Source organism: Poecilia latipinna, unplaced genomic scaffold (assembly GCF_001443285.1).
Source record: "Poecilia latipinna isolate Pla-1442-1.1 unplaced genomic scaffold, P_latipinna-1.0 Scaffold136, whole genome shotgun sequence".
NCBI classification, from domain to species: domain Eukaryota; kingdom Metazoa; phylum Chordata; class Actinopteri; order Cyprinodontiformes; family Poeciliidae; genus Poecilia; species Poecilia latipinna.
Genome location: NW_015112752.1, coordinates 216,692 through 235,505, shown reverse-complemented (window position 1 = coordinate 235,505; position 18,814 = coordinate 216,692). Strand labels below are relative to the sequence as shown.

Here is an 18,814-nt window from a genome sequence, read left to right as displayed (position 1 = left end):
TTTTTCTTTTCCTCACATACTCTCAAATATATATATATATATATATATATATATATATATATATATATATATATATATATATATATATATATATTAGGTTAAGGTTACCATCATAATAATAAGTGGTTGTTATAGTTAAAGCTAAAATCAGTCACATGTATATAAAAACTGAGACCTAGTGTGTTATGTTCTCTTTGGTAGTATAGAAAGATATTATTCAAAGACTATTTTTCTTCTTTTTGCATGAGTTGAATATGTTGGGTTCAAATACTGTCAAAGTAACCTGGAGGAAGGTTGGTGAACAAAATATTATCATTGTTTAGGTTTATTCAAAGTGGTACTGCGTTTGAGAAAGGCTAAATTACAGAGGTACTTAAAAGATGTGGAACTATTTTGTATAAAGATGTTATATCTTGATATTAGACCAACATGTTTCAGCTCCTTGCACTATCACTGGAACCCCTAGCAAAGATGTTGAAACAAGTCTTACATTGTGGATATTGAAGAGCCGTTTTTTGCTGCAGTTCTCTAACAGTGAGATTTTCTTACCTCCTCTACCATCCTCCTCATTCTGCATGATGACAAGATAAACTCCAATCCTCGTCGGTGCTTGTGTTTCACAGTTTGCATTGTTTCAGACTCAGATTTCTTTGAGTATATAAACACTGCCAATACTTTGATAAAATCTATATCTGCATTGTCTCTAAATATATTCCTTCCTTCAAAACATTTCTGTTTTCTGCGACATGGCTTGCCATTTTGTCTTGGTCATACAACCTCTTGAGCTTACATCATGACAAAAACAAAAATGAAATAAAAAAAAAAAAGAAACTGCACAAAATGACTCTGATATTGTTTTGGATTTTAGCACACAAAAAAAAGCTACAGTTGACTGGTGTGATGTGGGCTTCTGTGTAATTATTTTTAATAATCCACCTCCTACATTACATTACATTACACATCACAAACGGTGTTTTTAAAATTCTCTACTTCTGTCACAAAACCCCATCCATTAATGATACATTTTCTTATCTCTGTCATTTTGAAGAGTCACTAAGAGAGCTGGGCTTTATTTTTTTTTACATGCTATGCTTTGTCTACACCAGGTAAATCATGGGAATGAAGGTTCATATACAATCTGTTCGGCATAAAAAACAAACTTAAAACAGATGTTAGTTTCGTTCAGATTTCAGTCATTTTAACGGTGAGATTTATTGTAGCAGCAGTAAATTAGAAACAAATATTTCTAATTTCCTAATAAGCACAGAAAGTCAAGTTTTGATTGTTTTAGATTGTTCAGTTTAGGATTATGCCGCAATAAAATCTGACTTCATTTTATGTTTTGTTTAGCTTTTTTTTAACTTTTCCATGGAGATCACTGTAGATGTGATTGTTGTTATTTGGTATAAGCTTTTGTTTCATTGAGGTTTATCTCTTACTGTGTGACCCTCCATGGAGAGGTGGACGACTTCTCTTGCATTTTAGTCCTATGGTAAGTAGGATTCTCAGTCCCATACACGTTTCTAGTTCTTATCGCAGTAGATATACATCAAAACATTTGGATAGCCTGAAAAAGTTTAATATTTATCAATCATTTCAAAAAGCACAACTCATATTATACAGGTTAATTACACAGGGTGAACTATTTTAAGCCTTTATTTCTTGGAATATGGATGATCATAGCTTACAGATAATACAAAACTCAGTGTCTCGGAAAATTAGGTGGATATGAAAAAGTTAAATACTGTAAACTCATGGTGTCACATCCTTATCAGTTAATTAACTCAAAACACCTGGAAAGGTTTTCTGAGCCTCTAAATGGTCTCTCAGTTTGGGTCATTACGCTTCACATTCATAGAAATACTGCTGACTTGAGAGATGTTCAGACATCAGTCACTGACAACCTCCACAAAGAGGGTAAGCCACAGCGATCTTTAATAATGAAGCTGGTTGTTCCCGCAGTGCTGCAAGCAAATGCATGTGAGGTTGAATGAAAGAAAAACGTGTGGAAGTAAAAGATGCAGAAGAAACAGGGATAACAGCAGCCTGGAAGGATTTTCAAGCAAAATAGAATATGATGAATCTTCACAAGAAATGGACTGAGGCTGGAGTTAGTGCTCCAACAGCCACTGTGCTCAGACAAGTCGTTCACATTTTAGTCCTCATGTGAAGCCACTCCTAAATCAGAGACATCAGATGTGTCTTACCTGTGCTTAGGAGACAAAAAAGTAATCTCAGTTATCCAAAGTTCTCTTTGTAGATGATACACTGGGTTTTCTAAAGTCCACAGTCAATGCAAAGATCCACAAAGAAATGTTAAAGCATTTCATTCTTCCTTCTGCTGACAAACTTTTCATAGCTGCTGATTTTATTTTCTAGCAGGACAGGGCATCTGCCAGCACTTCCAAAGGTACCAAAGGCTGGTTCAGTGACTGTGGTGTTACTGCAGACTTGTCTGACCTGAACCCCATAGAGAATCTGTGGAGCAGAGTATTGTCAAGAGGAACATTGGAGACACCAGAACCACCAATGCAGATGAGATGAGTTTCCATTCCACCTCAGGAGTTCAGCCTGTGCCCATGCTACGCAACACTGATGCAGTAATGCATGCAAAATGAGGCCCAACTAAGTACTGAGTTCATAGAAATGAACATACATTTCAGAAGCCAGACATTTCTATTTAAAATATCTTTTTTTCGTCCTTTGTAATAGTTTTACTTTCTGAGATACTCAAGTTTGGATCTTCATCATCTGTAAGTGATAATAGTCAAAATGACAAGAAATAAAGGCCTTGAATATTCCACTCTATGTGTAGTAAAGCTGTACAGTTTATGAGTTTCATTTTCTGAAATGAGTGACAAAAAGTATTGGACCTTTTCATCATGTTGGCATCCAAGACAGTCACAAGTTTGACCTCTATTTGTTTGTTTGTTTGTTTTTTGGGGGAGATTTTTTTTGTTGCCATTTTTGTTCTTTCTTATGAAAACACAAAAGTCTAACTAGATAAACCTCACTTGTTGTAGAAGGGCACTATGCTTTTTGAGTACATAAGTCTCCATGTGCTGCTCAAATCAACAATGCATATTCAACTTGTCAGTTTCAGTCAAGTCAGTTTCATGGGAAATTGATACAAATTCTACATATTAGAATTTGACATAATCTAAGACTAAAGTCTTAGAATATGTCCTTGTTTTCACAGGTACCCTTCATTTTCAATATGTTTTGTTCATAAAGTACTCTAGGAAGATAGAAGATAATAACTTGCTCCACTTGGAGATACCAAGAGCAAAGTTTTTTTTTTGTTTTTTTCCCCCATCTTGTCAAAAACCATTTTCTGATATTCTCAGAAAAACATTTTGGTCATAAAATATTTCTACATACCTTTAGTGGCGATCAGACTAATGATATCCATTTAGCTGTCACTTTTAATCTGCTGGAGTTTGCAGGAATGTGGAACATCTCAGATCTCAGAGATTTTATTATTATTATTATTATTATTATTATTATTATTATTATTATTATTATTATTTTAGCAACTCTAGGCAATGTGTTTCTCAATAATGACTTTAGTCACAACTACATTGGGTTCATTTGATTTTTTTTATTTATTTTGTTTTTATTCGCCTGTGTGAAAATCAGCAAAAATCAAAATTGGTATTTGTGTGGAGTTGTACAGTTTTGAAGGTTTTGCAAACTATCGAGTATCCAGAATCATGTTATGCAACACCTCTCTGAGGACTTTGTTAAAAACCAAACTACAATCTGCTTCTTTCTTTCTGCCAATATTATCAACTTTTTGTGTTATGTGCCAAACGTTTTATTTTGGAGTTAAACGGTGTCAACACTGAACAACTTTTATTTTTATCACCAGCAGTTTATTACCAATGTTCTGCAAGAATATTGTCAGAGTGAATAATTCAGATTACAGTTTAAAATGAAGAAAAAATAAGAAGAGAACAAACCCATAGCAGTCTATATGTTTTTTTTCTCCATTAATACATTTTGTCGTTAACACGTTAAATTAATTCACTTTTTTGTCTGTTTTCATTAAAATACGTATTTTATGTAATATAAAATAAGTATTTTATGTAGCATAAAATACTTATTTTAAATATATATTATATAAGTAACATGAAAACATAAAAAATCTATTATGTTTTCATGTTTTGCACTTATAACAGCTTTGAATATGTAGACTTTATCTTTTGTTTCTTCAGGATTTGTTCAGAAATAACATATTTTTATTGCTGTTAGATTATATTTTCATTTTATCATGAGCATTATTTTAGATTGTTAAAAGATGACAACATAAAATGCAAATGTGACTTTATTGAAAGTTTCATTGGTTTTATAAATTTGATTCAAAAAGGGTTGTTACAGACAGAATTATATTTATTTCTTTTAATTATTTTCAGTTTCCGGGAGTTTGATAAATCCATAAAATACATGAATGAGCTTAATGTGCTGTTTGATAACTAGGGTCAGAGAGATGTGGGGTTGAATTGAAATCACTTTCTTTGCAAAGTGCTTCAAGTCAACATTTGTTATAAATTATTATTATATAAATGAATGGAATAAGATGAAGTGAACTGAATAGTTATGACTTTGAATTGAATTTATGAAATACATGTACTTTTCTATACGGTTTTAGTGTATTTAGATGCATCTAGTGATGCATTTAAAATTTTCTCAGAACCATATATGCAATTTTTAATATTTGTTTAGTTCTTTTTTTTTATGTTACCCACAGTGAAAAGGCCCTGAGCAGCGGCTGGGTTCTAACACTTTTAAGAATGTCCACATAAACCAAACATTCATGCTCTGATGGGCCACAGCCTGAGATTGGTTAGGTGGATTCTTTACACTTCAGTGGCTGAGCCTTAACTTCGAAACTGAAAGTAGAGCAGAAGACGAAAAAGAAGGAGGAAAAGGAGGAGGACTGCCTGCTGCAGCCAGTTAGAGCTCTATCTATATATCTATCATTCCATTTTCCTGCTTCTTGCCCTCGCTGACTTACTGTGTCTTCAAGCAGGGATTCAAAGGTCTGACGCCAGATGAAATACACACAGAAACTCAAACGCACACACAGAAGCATGCACACACTTTCATCAGAATGCCAGCTTGTTCACGGATCAGTTGCATAAAATGAAAGACCAAGATCTCAGAATTTGTTCTGCTTGAACTGCTTCAACATTGATGATTCCAGTTTGTATTTGAACCTCGCTAATGTTAATGGTGGATTGCTTAAAATATGAACCGGGGTAGGAATTATGCTTCTGCAGTAAGAGATCAATTTGTTATAAAGCTTTTTACATATCTTTAAGTGAGACAGAGGGAGCTACACTTTTCAAAGGAAAATTAGAGGTGCTCTTTGATGCGGGGCACTTTTGATTTTGGTAAAACGTGATCTGTATTCAGAAGGTACCTGAATCTTAGCTGTGCACAAATGCAAATGTTAAAACTCGACTACACAGGGAACTAGCCTGATAAAGATGAGTGTCTATTTACTCTGATTTTAAAGTGGTGGCACTTCTCCCTGAGTGACTTTGAGAGCATTTTATCAATTGAGAAATAAAAACAAATATGAAACAACAAAGTTGAGAAACTGACAGATGGCACTGAAGACTAACAGCCTCTACCCTGTGTTTTTATCAGTAAAAGAATGCACAACACATTCAGTTTTTCTAAATAATAAGAAATAATTTTGCTCGGGCCTAAGACAGCATATGAAACCAATAAAGACAATATGGATATTTTTAGTAAGAAGGTGAGGATAACATACTTTAAAATTGTGCTAAATGTGACCAAATTACACTCAGGTGTGCTCTGTTTCTTTTGCATAACCATAGTAAAACTTGTATTTTATGAGGACAGATGTAATAGACCAAAGCAAAGTGTGATATGCATTTGCATTCAGCACCCGTACGTCGGTTGCAGCTGCAGCTGTGATTATTTTTGGGCGATTCTGTCACTGCATCCAGAAGTACTTGTACCAGTTTGAGAACCACAGTCTTAATTTCTTGAGGGCTGATGGTGTATCCTGCAAACTTTCAAAATGTTCCTGGTCCAACACTTGAATAAATGCTGCCTTCTAAGGATGCGATTAGGTTCTGCAGTCCTGGTTATGACCGAATTATGTGACTAAGGAGTTTTGAGTAGAGAAACATCCAATAATTTCAGAACACTGACTTTGTGTTCAAGTTCCTGATTTAAAGCTTTCTGTTGTATATGTGCATTTACATGATTATTTGTAACCCTTTTGCAATGAAGTAGCTCCAAAAGATTAGATAAAAAAAAATTCTATTTCTTTTCTCATTTGACCTCTGAGGAACTTGCCACAATATTTTTCATTTCTTTAATCCAACTTCTTTAAATATAGGGGAATGCCAAATATAAACTGGACCTTTTATTGCCATCCTGCCTGCAGAGTTTTTAATTTAATAACTCTCTCAGCCATACAGGACAGATTTCCTTGTTCGTCTTACCAAAGCAAAGACGGAAATGACAAAGTGTCAGTGTTTCAGACTTCATAATTGCTTTGTGACGATACTTGAACCAAGGACATTATTTCTTTTATTGATGTTCTCATCACTATGTAAGAAGCTAATATTGGGCATTACCAGAAGGGTGAATCAAGTTAATTAGTTTTTTTTTTCTTTTAAAACTTCAAATAACATAAACCTGCTTGTTATCGTTTCAGCTGTGTCACATTGACAGTTGAGGGTCAGAAGTTGTGTAAAGCCATTTATAAGCAGTGTTTTGCATGAGGCAGTGCTCACGTAAAAATATATATTTTATATAAATATATCCATATATTATACAAAACTAGTGGTTGCGTGTTTATTTTGCCCCTAAGAATATTTTTAAAGTAATAGATATTTTTATTTTAAATGTGATGTGAAAGAAAACCTTTTTTAAAAAATGTAAATCCAACATTAAGATATATAATAATAAACTATGCTGATCATTTTTTATGTCTCAGTCTTTAAAAATTCAATATTTTTGGCAGAAAGTGCTGATAAACCACTAACTTTGTTCAGTGAAGATGCATCAAAAATCGTTCATCAAAGTAAAACATGGATAAAGGTTGCATAAAAGAAAATAGAAAACATCCAAAATGAAAAGAGTTTTTTTTATTCTTATACACTTTTAAAGGATGAGTGCAAATAAAAGAGCTCATGACCAAAATCTACTCATCACTAAGCCATGGACCATCAGGTATCAGTAAATACAAGCTTTTTGGTAGCTATAATCTACAACATAGGGACAGAATCAAGGGGGAAAAAACAACACAGAATCTATGCAATCAGAAATAAAATGAAGGAAAATAAATTCATATGAACAAAAACAAAAGGGAACAAAAGGAGAACACAACACAATTTGTACATTCAAAAGAAGAAAAGCTCAAAAAATCCACAAGGAATATAAATATTACGGCAAGTGATGATAAAACATATTCTACAATCTGTTATGTACACTTGGCACAAATGTTATATATCAGACTTCCTGTCAGGTTGTTGACACTTTTTTTTTTTATCTACACAGGTTGTAACTCTTTATTTAAGATGCCAGCCTGACCTTTCAGTTTACCTATAAATATACCAAAACAATCTTTCTCTTAAAGCAAGCTGTAGAAAAGTTTAGCAAAGCTGGATGTAAATGTGGAGATGAAACTGCTTAATGATCAACAGCATCAGAAAATTGCTGACATATATATATATATATATATATATATATATATATATATATATATGCATGTATATCATATAGTATATATATGAATTATTTTTTTTGAATAAATCTCTCATAGTCCTTCTCATGCACTTGAAAGTTGTAAACAGTAAAAATTTAAGTGATTTACTAACCATATTTGAAGAGACAAACAAACAGACTTCCAAACAATACGGTGGAAAAAAAGTAGCAGATTGTTTATATGCATTTAAAATCACTGGCAGATGTGTTTATAATGATGTGGAAAATGGCTATTTCACATGATTAGATTGTCTCTACCTACCTGACGTGGCTGGAGAGAGTAAAAGCAGTTTACAGCTCATGTCCTGTGATGATTTGTGATAATACGACTCAGGTTTGCTCTACCTCTAAGACATACATTTAAAACCTACTTTAATATACAGCATGAAGTAGAAAAATGGTCTAGGCTGGGGTTATATGACTTTTGATATGTCTCTTCTGATATGTTAAAGGGAAAGTTTTGCCAGATTTTAGTTGCTTGTTAATTTACAATAACAAGGACACCTACAGGTAAGTAAAATATTTATATAAAATATTTGTGCAATTAAAGTAACATTAAGCATTTAAGATTACTTTGTGCTCTACAGTAATCTTAAGCAGTGTTGTAGTCAAAAATAAGTGGATAAAAGGATGTCGTGTTCAAAACAAAAAATAGGGATTAAAATCTTCACAATGTTTGATCAAATTTACAGCCAGATTTGTATAATGAACTTTTCTCCTATATCTTGGAGAAAAGTTACTTGTAAGTCAGTTTTCTCTAATTTCATGTATTCTAGGCTTCTTGCATAGATAAAAACATGACATATGTTTTTATTATTTTTGCAGTGTAGACACACAACTCAATACTTCAAATTCAAATTTGTCCTCCTTGAAACCATGGGAGCAAAACATTGTCTCAGGTTTTTTGTGTTTGAGTTTACTTTTGATTTACAAATAATGGCATAGTGCCATATTTTGTATGTTTCTTTATTTTTTTTAACCTCATGTACATTAGATAATTTCTAGAACCCAAATGTGCATTTTTCTTTTGCAAGTTAATGTGTCATTGATTTTTTAAACCATAAATTTATCAATTAAAAAAAACAAAAAAAAAACAAAAAAAAAAACATTAAATTTTATATCCTGGCATCTGAAGAATGAAATATGTATATATTTTTTTTCAAAATGCAATTTTTTTATTTTAAGATTAACGAACATGGGATACAGTTAAATTAAAGGTTTTCTTTTCAGTGACTACAACACTGCTTATAGCCCTGACTTGATAAAAACAAACATTTAGAATTTATTTTGATCTGTGACACTCAATGTTTCCCAGTTAACCTGTTTAGTCCCATATTCTGTTTAGGATCCCTTAATCATGCAAACCTTTATTCTCAGGGTTCAGAAAGTTCACATTTAAAGGGTAAACATTTCTTGAATTAACTGAATTGACTACACAGTAGCGAGCATTAGCTTTTTATCTTTGTGTAATACAATATGAAATTATATTTACCTACTTTATCTCAAGTGAACTGGTTCTTGGTGAGAAGGGCTCAGTGACAGCATATTTGATATTTAGTTTTAGCAACAGTTTGGATACATTTCAAGTGTCAGAAATTTCACAGAAAAGCATCAAGTGAGGGAATCCTGCTCAAAGGCTGCAGCTGTTCCAGCATCTCCTCTGTTCACAGATAATATTCAAAGCTTAGGCTAACCAGAGAACAGTCTCATCAAAACACTGGCCTGACACATTCTCAAACAAACAGGGACACTGCCTTCTTCACATTCAGATGTTACGGTGGAAATAAAAGGACATTTAAGTTCAACAAACACGTGAAGAGGACATTCATACATGAAAAAAACCATGAGGTAAACATGACTACAGAACTGATAGACACAAGGAATGGTAAGACAATGTCATGAATATATGCACAGTGTGTGATGTACAACAGCTGCGTTCATTCAAAACAAAGAAGCAAGACGTGAAAATAATATATACATTTGTTCTCAGACATGTTTTTTTTTTTTAAGATGACGTGATCTGTTGAAAGTTACAAGGAAGATACATCCAAGAAACAAATTAAATATAATGAAGCAAGCGAATCACTCAGAAAAGACTGAAAAATAAAGGAGAAATATACAGTGTGTTTAACATCAAATTAAAGAAAACATGAGTCCCAACTGCTTTGAGGAAGTGGACAGTCAACTCATCTGTACACACAAATGCCAACATTCCATAGAAATACGCACAGGATGGGCAGTTTTCGTCACTGGGCTGGATTTTAGATTCAGTGCACTCTTTAAAGAGGTGGGATATTTATGTGGAGTAATGGCGGCTGATTGGTAAAAGCAGTGGACTGTTGTTTTATGGCCTAACTCATTTGACATACTCAGCTGACTTCCAGAAGTGCCCTGGATGGGAAAGGCGGCGGTTCCTTTTTGGCAACTTTTCCAGTAAATCTACCAGCTTGGAGAAGCTGGGCCGCTCTTCTGGCTTGTACGCCCAGCACATCAGCAAAATATCCTGGAAAAAAAACAAACAAAAAAACAACAAAAAAACAAAATGGAAATTATTTCACTTCTTTTTTGCTCACTGGGAAAAGAAAAATTGCCTTGTATTAGTATTCATACTACAATTTTCCCATGTTCTGTCTCATTACAGCTGTAAATTTTGTTTATTTTGTGGGAATTTTATTTCATGCATCAACACAAAATAACAATTTTGAATTAGAGGAGCAATTACACATGAATTAATGTGTAATTTTTGCAAGGCTATTTCCTTGCAAAAATTTAAATATCTATCTACCTTATCCATAAGGTAGCCATTTATCAATAATTAAAATGTCCCAAATTCTCACTTACTTAAGAAGTAAAGTGTAAGTTACAAAGTTCATTATATTTATATAATGTGAAACAATATGATCACCAATAACTGTGAAAGAAGTGATTTTGTTAAGAATAATATTATTTCTTTATATTTCATATTTCCAATTGGTCAGTGTAAGATCATGGTACTGCAATAGAGGCTGAATTTATTATTAATTAACTTGTTTTGTTTTCTTTTTCCACCAGAGTTGCTAATAACTGTGTAGGGAGATAAATATGTAAGAACATTTACTTCTGAGGAGAAGATATCAGAGGTGTTTTTATAAGTGAGGATGGGAAACAAAAGGGTAAAAACAGCTTGAAACATTTATATATTTTTTATACACAAGTCCCAGCATTTTTTCTATTTTTTAATCAGAAGAAGCTCAATGTTAGACTCTTACTTCCCTTACTAGATTTAGTATTAGTCCAGTCATTCCATTTACCCCAAAATAAAAAAAAGCAATAACTGGTATTTTCTCACTAAAGCTGAAATTTAATCAACAATTCCATCACAGCTGCAAGTAGAACTCGTTCTAGTTTTATCTGTGTTTAATTATTGCTTGCAAGCCTTTTTCAGACATATTTTAATCAGCAAGAACCCTGAAGTTTAATTATATAAAATGTTGCTAATTTACAATTTAAAAACTTTTTTAGACTTAGGCACACTTTCAGAAATGTATTTCTCTGTTTAATTTCACCAACATTCAGCCTATTAAACAAACCTAATGCTAGTTAGTTATGATCAATTTGTTGGATCGTAATGGTTTAAAGACTTCAATGTTTGGATCCAAAGTCTACATAGCTGGATATTGTTTGATGCTACAAATTTTTAAAGTGAATTAAAATAAGACGCGTTGTGTAAATGGGGCCTATATAAACATTCATCATACTTTGGAAACTAATCCTGTCAGAAATGTGACTCATGATCAAGTAAAAAAAGGAAGAAAGTCCTTACCAGTATCTCCTTCCCCATCCCAGTTTGGGCAAGGTTCGGCTTCATGCCACTTCCAATCTGCCATATGATCACCTCCGCTGGCTGACTCTTGTAAGGCCACTCACGTGCGTGTAACTCATACCAGATGGTGCTGCAGAGACAGAGCCGAGCAGAGTGCGTCACCGCTTTGAACCATCTTATCTCATTTTGTTAAAGAATTATATCAACCAGTAGAATTCAGATAAGCAAAAACACCACAATTCAATTAATGCTTTCAGAATTAGATCACACTGGTGCATAGAAGGGATCCATACAGAAACATTAGTAGAGTTATTTATAGGTTAAGATCATGATATATGTTTTATAATGAATCTAGAGTATTTGTAAATATGGCTAATGTAGAAAAAATATATATTTTTTTGGTGAAAATAGACCATTTTCTCTCCTGTACAACATGTTTGAGTAGAATAAAAATAGCTCAATGCCAGGAGTAATGAAAAAAAAAAAAAAAGTTGACGCTTGATTGTTGATGAATATGCATAACAGCCAAGGGGGTCACCTCCAGGTAGCACAAAGGCCAACAGAGCAGCGGGACATTGTGCACAAGTGCTGCGCTTGTCTTCCTTTCAGAATAATAAGAGCGATGAAGCATCCATACGGGAGGACCGTCTGAAAACGCTGTTGTGTTAATAGTCAATAGAGCAGGGTCTACCCCAACAAACCAAGCCGTAATGGATGTGGAGGAGAAAGTGGAGCCAAAGTGATTTTTTAATCAACTTAGGGCGCATATAAAATTGGTCACTGAAGGAGGAGAATGGAGAGACTTTTGTCTGAGACTTATTTGACACTTGGAAAAGCAATCTATATGTAATAACTCTCAGATTCGGCAGGATGAATTCACTCAAAATGTGTAACTGCATTTTTTAAAAGGCAGAAATGAAGCAAATCAAAGACAGTCTGGGTGGGTCTGAAGAAAGACGTGGATGTAAGAAAGTGAGGGTTTTGCACCGATTTATTTAATTTAATATATTACTTACTATTAGCACGATCTTCAAGAACAACATTTACCTTCAAATCTAACCAGATGCTAACATGGACATCTGGTTAGCTGCTCAAAAACAGCTAAAAAAAATAAGAGTACTACAAAAAGATCTCAGAAAGTGGGTTAAAAAAATATTTTTCATTATAGTTAACATTTGTATTTATATTTGCCTTTTACTCAGATTAAGTAGCTGGCTTTTATAACGACATACTCTCCATTATGTAGCTTCATACATAGTCTTTAATTAAACTTTATAAGTTTGCTCCTTTAACTCACTGGCTGCTGCTTGAATTTCTGCCCATTTTCGGTTTGTCAACAGTTGGCTATAAATATCCAGACTCAGACACTGTCCGGACAAACAAAGACCTGGACATCTGGTTAGAGGACACTCACCCGAAAGCAAAGACGTCTGACTGTTTGGAGAAAGGAAGCTTGTCCTCCTCTGTGTCTGGAGAAAGCTGCTGAATAATTTCTGGGGCCAGGTGACACAGCCAGCCGTTGGGGATTCTCAGTTTGTCTTCTCTCCGGCTGCAAAGCAGAAAGACACAAACACGGGTATTTGTTACAAAGTGTGTCTCTTCCTGTTGTGTTGTGATAGCTTGCTTTTATGTAGTTTGTTGCATCCATAGAGCCAGGATTCTGGTTTGCTTTTAAACAGCTTTGCCATATATTAAATTGAATTTTAAGGATTACATCGTGTCAAATTCCACCGCAACGACATGAGGAAAAAAAAAAAAAACGACGAGGAAATACATGATGGTGTCTTCAGCCATCTGTGGTGCTGTCATGTTTCCAGACTAAAAAAATAAAGAGTCACAGGTTTGCCATAGGCATCTGAATTTCCTTGAAAAAACATGGCAAACATAATTATTGTTTCTGGAGGCTTAAGGCCAGTGTGGTTTGATATTTAGACTTTTATTATTAAATGTATAGAGCTACTGTTTGGACAACTTGTGTCACATTGATTATTGCAGTAGATTTTTTTAGTGTCAGTGCAAATAGTGTTGTGATCATGATTAGGGTAAATGTAATTATTATTACTTTATGGTAGAAAGACTAAACCTGAACTACAAAGTGCTTCGCTAATAAAAACATTGGTTTGTTATAGAGAGTAATATGACTCAGTGTAAACTTACCTGATGCCAGCAGCAAACCAAGCTTACTTTTCTGTTGCCAATCGGAAAGGCACATTTGGGTTACATTTACTTTTAATTTTGCGAAAAATGAGAAAACATCAGTTAGAAACTGGTCTAAAGATTATTTAGACCTCTTTGGCTTATAAATCAATTGATCAGCACCTCTTACACGTGCTTATTATTTAATTATTATCTTCTATTTTATCCATACACACAAATTGCTTTCATAAACATGGAGTCCAACATATACATCTGTTGGTAACTATATATTGTTGATTAATTATAAAAACCTCAAAGGATCACCTAACCATCAAATTCCCATGCTCTCTATAGACACAAGAACCTGCAAGGTAGGACAATTGAACCAATCAGAGAAAAGGTAATGGCTCTGTAATCTTTGTCTTACTGAGTCTCTCTGATGCTACTTGTCTCCTTTTCAAACCTTCTTTTGTGTTGCTGGATGTGAGCTACAGGTTATCGTGCCAATGAAAGACCCAGTACCTTCAATTCAAACAGTTTTCTGACAAAAGAGGCTTTTTTGGAATATGTAAGATTACTGACCTACTCGGTGTGTTAAAGGAACAGAATCCAGTACCTGGTACCCTGGTAAGCTTTTGGGTTGGTGTATATGGAAGTCTTAATAGAACAAGTATGCAAGGGTTAAAAAAAACAACAATTTATCAAGGGGCAGTCTTATATTCCACATTTATAAAAACTCTGTTATACCTTTGGTATGAAACTTAATTTTTTTGTAAAAGTCCCAATGATGTTTATGAGCAGATGTAAATATGTAATTGTGGCATATTTTGGTGCATTAGGTAATTACTGCCATATTTTAAAGATCAAAAAGTAATTCAGTAACAGTGTAGAGAGATAGGAGAACCACAATAAAGCTAATAACTCCTTAGTGTTTGATATTTTGCATAATCCATGATTTTGCTATAAATATGTGTTAATGTAATAAAAAATAGCTTGTGAAGATAATACGTGTTTAATCAAAATTGTCTCTCTTTAACTTAGATGAAAGAAAGTTTCGACTTTGAAGCTTGGAAATCCTATGAAAAAAGAAAAGAAGGCTTTTAATATCTTCTGAATTCAGTTTTTATGAAGGAAATTAATTTACGGTTTCGTTGATATTTCCTTTTCACATTTCTCTAATTAATAGTGTTTTTTTTTTTTTTTAGTAGCAACATCAGATCTTACATTTATGACTAAATACTGTCTAAATAGGTTTTTTGTTACCATGATGGTGGTAAAGTACAAATAAAATCAAGCCAAATATTTTGTTCTTGTATAAATATGCTTCCAATCACCCTGTCACAGCAAAAAGCTGCATGTGTCAGTTTTGAATTAAGCTTCCAGGTGTTTATTTGCAAAACAAACATAAGCGTCTGTCTCTAACGTGCTTCATACATATTTACCTGCCGGCCTGCAGAACTCCAGATATGGTAAAAAGTCCAAAGTCAGTGATGACGACTTTGCCGTTATCATAAAACACATTCTTGGACTTCATGTCTTTGTGTAAAATCCCCTTAGCGTGGAGGTAGCCCATCCCCTGAGAAGAAGGGGAAGAGAGATATTTGAATGTCCTGTAATGTGATGTTTGCTGCTGAAGTGTTCCTGGAAATCAACGTTGATTTTTTTTTTTTTTTTTTACCTTGACCATCTCTTGTGCAATCTGTCGCGTCTTGTTAACGTCCAGGACAACCTTGGCATCCCGCACCACAGAGTAAAGTGTCCTGCCTTTACACAAGCTGACAGAGAGGAGAAAGGTCATAGTTTAGAACATTAAATCAGCATAAAAAAAATGAACCATAAAATCTGCATCGTGAGCAGACAAATACAAAAGAGATTGAAGCAAAGATTGTAGGAATCTGTTTTCAAAAAGGTATTTCACAACACAGTTGATCTATAAACTGTCCGATATGAAGATCCCCTGTATGACTCCCCTACTCATTCAGACCGAGATGGCCTGCATGATCTGCACTTGGATAAGTAAAGCCTTCATATCAAACCTGTGAGTGACTGATTATACAGTAGAATCACAAATATTTAGAATATCAATAAGAAGTTAATCTCTTTCAATAGTTCACGTCAAAAAGTGTCTACAACCTGTATTGGTCCTGATAAAAACACACTGAGCCATACAGCGGGAAATGGATCTTTTTGACTGAATCTTTGTTAATCCAGCTTTATGCTTTAATTTTGTGATTATTAAACAATATTTTCCTCATTGCTGCATTTCTGATAGAAGGTGCAACACTTCTGCAGGACTGCCCTCACATAATGCATTTTAATAGACAGCTTCCCAAACCCCCACTGCCTCACACTTGAGACCCTCAACCCCGACTGTGCCCCCACAGGTGACCAGTAAAGGACCCGAGGCCCTCCATTCATACATATTCATCTCGTAGCGACACGCTGACAGGAGCCAAATCTTTAGGAGCCGTCCCACTTCATTCTTTTTCTCAAATGCAGCTTTCTGTGTCGGATGGCGAATACCTTCACCTCTGACAAAAATAAATAAATAAAACGCTAATGAGGCCATCTTAACATGCTGAGATTCACCCCTGTGTTTCAAAATGAGGTGGTTACGCCATGTGCATGAGCAAAAAAGCAGCAATGACATCACAGATGACGTCAAACGCATAAAACGTGTCCTGTGTGCTCTGCAAAAAATCAATCCAGACTTAGTCACAAAGGAAACAATCGAAAAGTAAGGAAGCAATCAGTGTTAATGACCTAACTCGTGCAAACAGAAATTCCTCATTTAAAAATAACCAATATACTTTATTTTAGTTTAATTATACTAAACTAAGTTGCACTTTGACCTGCATAGGGTTGTTAGAGTTGCATCTTAAAGATTTTCATCCTTACCATCACTCTGATATGTAGAAGCAGGATAAAAAAGCCACCTGTTGTACCGACATTTGCTATTATTTTCAGCAATCACCAGAGAAGGTTTCCAGGAGGCAGGCAGCTCATCTGCCAGCTCCCCTGCATTCACAGCAATTTCATCTGACATCACCTGCAGTCATAAAACTACAACTACAAATGTGTAACCTGTTACACAGTAAATGTGAAGAAAACAGAGATGTTTTTCTTGCAGAAATGTGTTCGCTAAAAAAAAAGGGCATATGAATCCAGTGAGATTCTCCATTCTTTAGTAAATAAATGAAACAGGAAAAAGAAGAAATGAGAGGATGGTGATTTTCTGTGTGGCTCTTTTTTTTCCCAGTGTGACGATAACAATGGCAGTCTCTAATATCCAAACAGTTTGCTTTTGAACATAATTAGCTTTGCTAATTAATTAAATGAGAGCATTTCTTGTGATGTCCTTGAATAATAACAGGTCCCTCTCCCTATACTGTGAGAACGCAAGCACTAATCCATGAAATAATTAAAAGGTGTTAACTACGTGAGAAAATTCATTCAAGTTCACTTGCGATGCTTTATCTGCTGTCAGCCTGTCAGAAAAAATCCACTGTTTGCTGTGAGGTGTGGGTGGTTCATCTACTCAGCAACAGTCGCAGCCTGTTCTAATCATAACGTCTGCATGTTTCACTGTCAGACACTCCATAACGGAGCAGATCTGTGGCTGATCTGAAAGGAGTGCCGGGGGGGGGACGCTGACTGCAAGGACCTCACAGCTGCCAGCCCTATAAACATTTCACAGATATGATGCGATCAGCATGAAACAAGTCAGAACCACTGGACAAACGAAAGCTGTATTCTTTATCTGACTTTCTTACTCGCACGAATGCTGTCAAAAGCATGTTGTTAAAATAATAATCTAGAGTGCTATTTTATTACATTTTTGTAATATTTTAAGTGAAAATTTCACACGATTTCTTTACCTTTCTAAATGTTGCATTGCTTGAGGAATACCAATTAGGGCTGTTATGATTACAAATGTTACAGGATGATAAATTGCCCCAGAAATTATTGTGATAATTGATAATACTGTTTTTCTGAGATTATTATCAAGTGATATATTGATAATGGCATAATAATGCAATTAATAAGTAAAATACTTTAATTTTGTACAGAACACCCCACACTGAAAAATATATGCAAAATAAAACACACAAAAAAAACAACGAATAAAGAGGAAATAAAAAAACACACAACAAAATAAAAGGGATTATGAAGTCTTTAATCGAAATTGCCCTTTAAAAAATATCAATTATCATAATGGAAATGAATGAGCTCATTTTAATTAATCATGCAATTAATTGATTAATTTCTCATTGCGACAGGCTTAATACCGTACATCAATTTGTCCGTATGATCCATGCGGTTCAGCACACCCACATATCAACACAGAACCTATTTAAACCTGTGCGATACATTTACGTATGTACAGAATTAGACATTTTCTACGCAGTTATGTTCGATTTTCATCTCTTTCAATCCCCACCTGGGTTTTCTCCCACTGACGGATAAATTGGTCGGTTTGAAAATACTTCTGATTGTGAAAAGCTTGACAATAAAAACAGAAGATGCAACAACACAACACGTTCAGTCCGCAACAGAACTGTCTTCCCAGATTTCTTGTCCCAACATAATCTGCATCATCTTTTCTCCCTACCTGGTGATGATGGCCAGATGCGGTGGGCTCATGCACACCCCCATGAACAGCACCACATTCTCATGGCGAGTGTTGCGGTACGCCATCACCTCCCGTTTGAAAGCCTTCAGCTGGTCTTCGTTGTCCCGCTCGATGTCGATCAGTCGGATGGCGACCTCTCCGTGCCACCGTCCGTGGAACACCTTGCCGAAGCGCCCTTTGCCGATCATCTCCCCAATCTCCAGCTGCTCAAAGGGGATGTCCCACTCCTGCAGGAAGATGCTCGTCTGGCTGGCTTTGCGTGGGAAGTTGCGAGCAGACAAAAGGGACAAATTCATCTCCTCAAACTCATCGCCGGAGTCCTCGTTGTTGGCATCTTCATTCTGTGGTGAAGCAAAGAACACAAACTAGGGAATTAGAACTGTAGGTTATCAGAATAACATGTAACTGTGATATTCTGTGATATTGTTGTTGGAAATGGGGATTAACATATTTATAGCAAATAACCCACATTTTTCCTGGCTTTTATCTAT

General features: G+C 34.7%; 1 protein-coding gene across 3 annotated transcripts in view; it reads right to left on the bottom strand.

The window, feature by feature from the left end:
• ksr2 (kinase suppressor of ras 2) overlaps positions 1 to 18,814 on the bottom strand; it is a 114,924-nt gene that overhangs the window by 7,136 nt on the left and 88,974 nt on the right. For 2 of the 3 annotated variants that reach the window (XM_015028815.1, XM_015028813.1), the window contains 6 exons: positions 18,303 to 18,664; positions 15,369 to 15,465; positions 15,133 to 15,266; positions 12,969 to 13,103; positions 11,555 to 11,684; positions 8,870 to 10,255 (listed from right to left, as the gene is read on the bottom strand). In XM_015028815.1, coding sequence (XP_014884301.1) covers positions 10,109 to 10,255; positions 11,555 to 11,684; positions 12,969 to 13,103; positions 15,133 to 15,266; positions 15,369 to 15,465; positions 18,303 to 18,664 — 1,005 coding nt within the window. In that variant the 3' untranslated portion in view covers positions 8,870 to 10,108. Of the gene's footprint in view, positions 1 to 8,869; positions 10,256 to 11,554; positions 11,685 to 12,968; positions 13,104 to 15,132; positions 15,267 to 15,368; positions 15,466 to 18,302; positions 18,665 to 18,814 lie in introns of those variants that run through there. The other variant, XM_015028814.1, reaches the window with a different exon arrangement.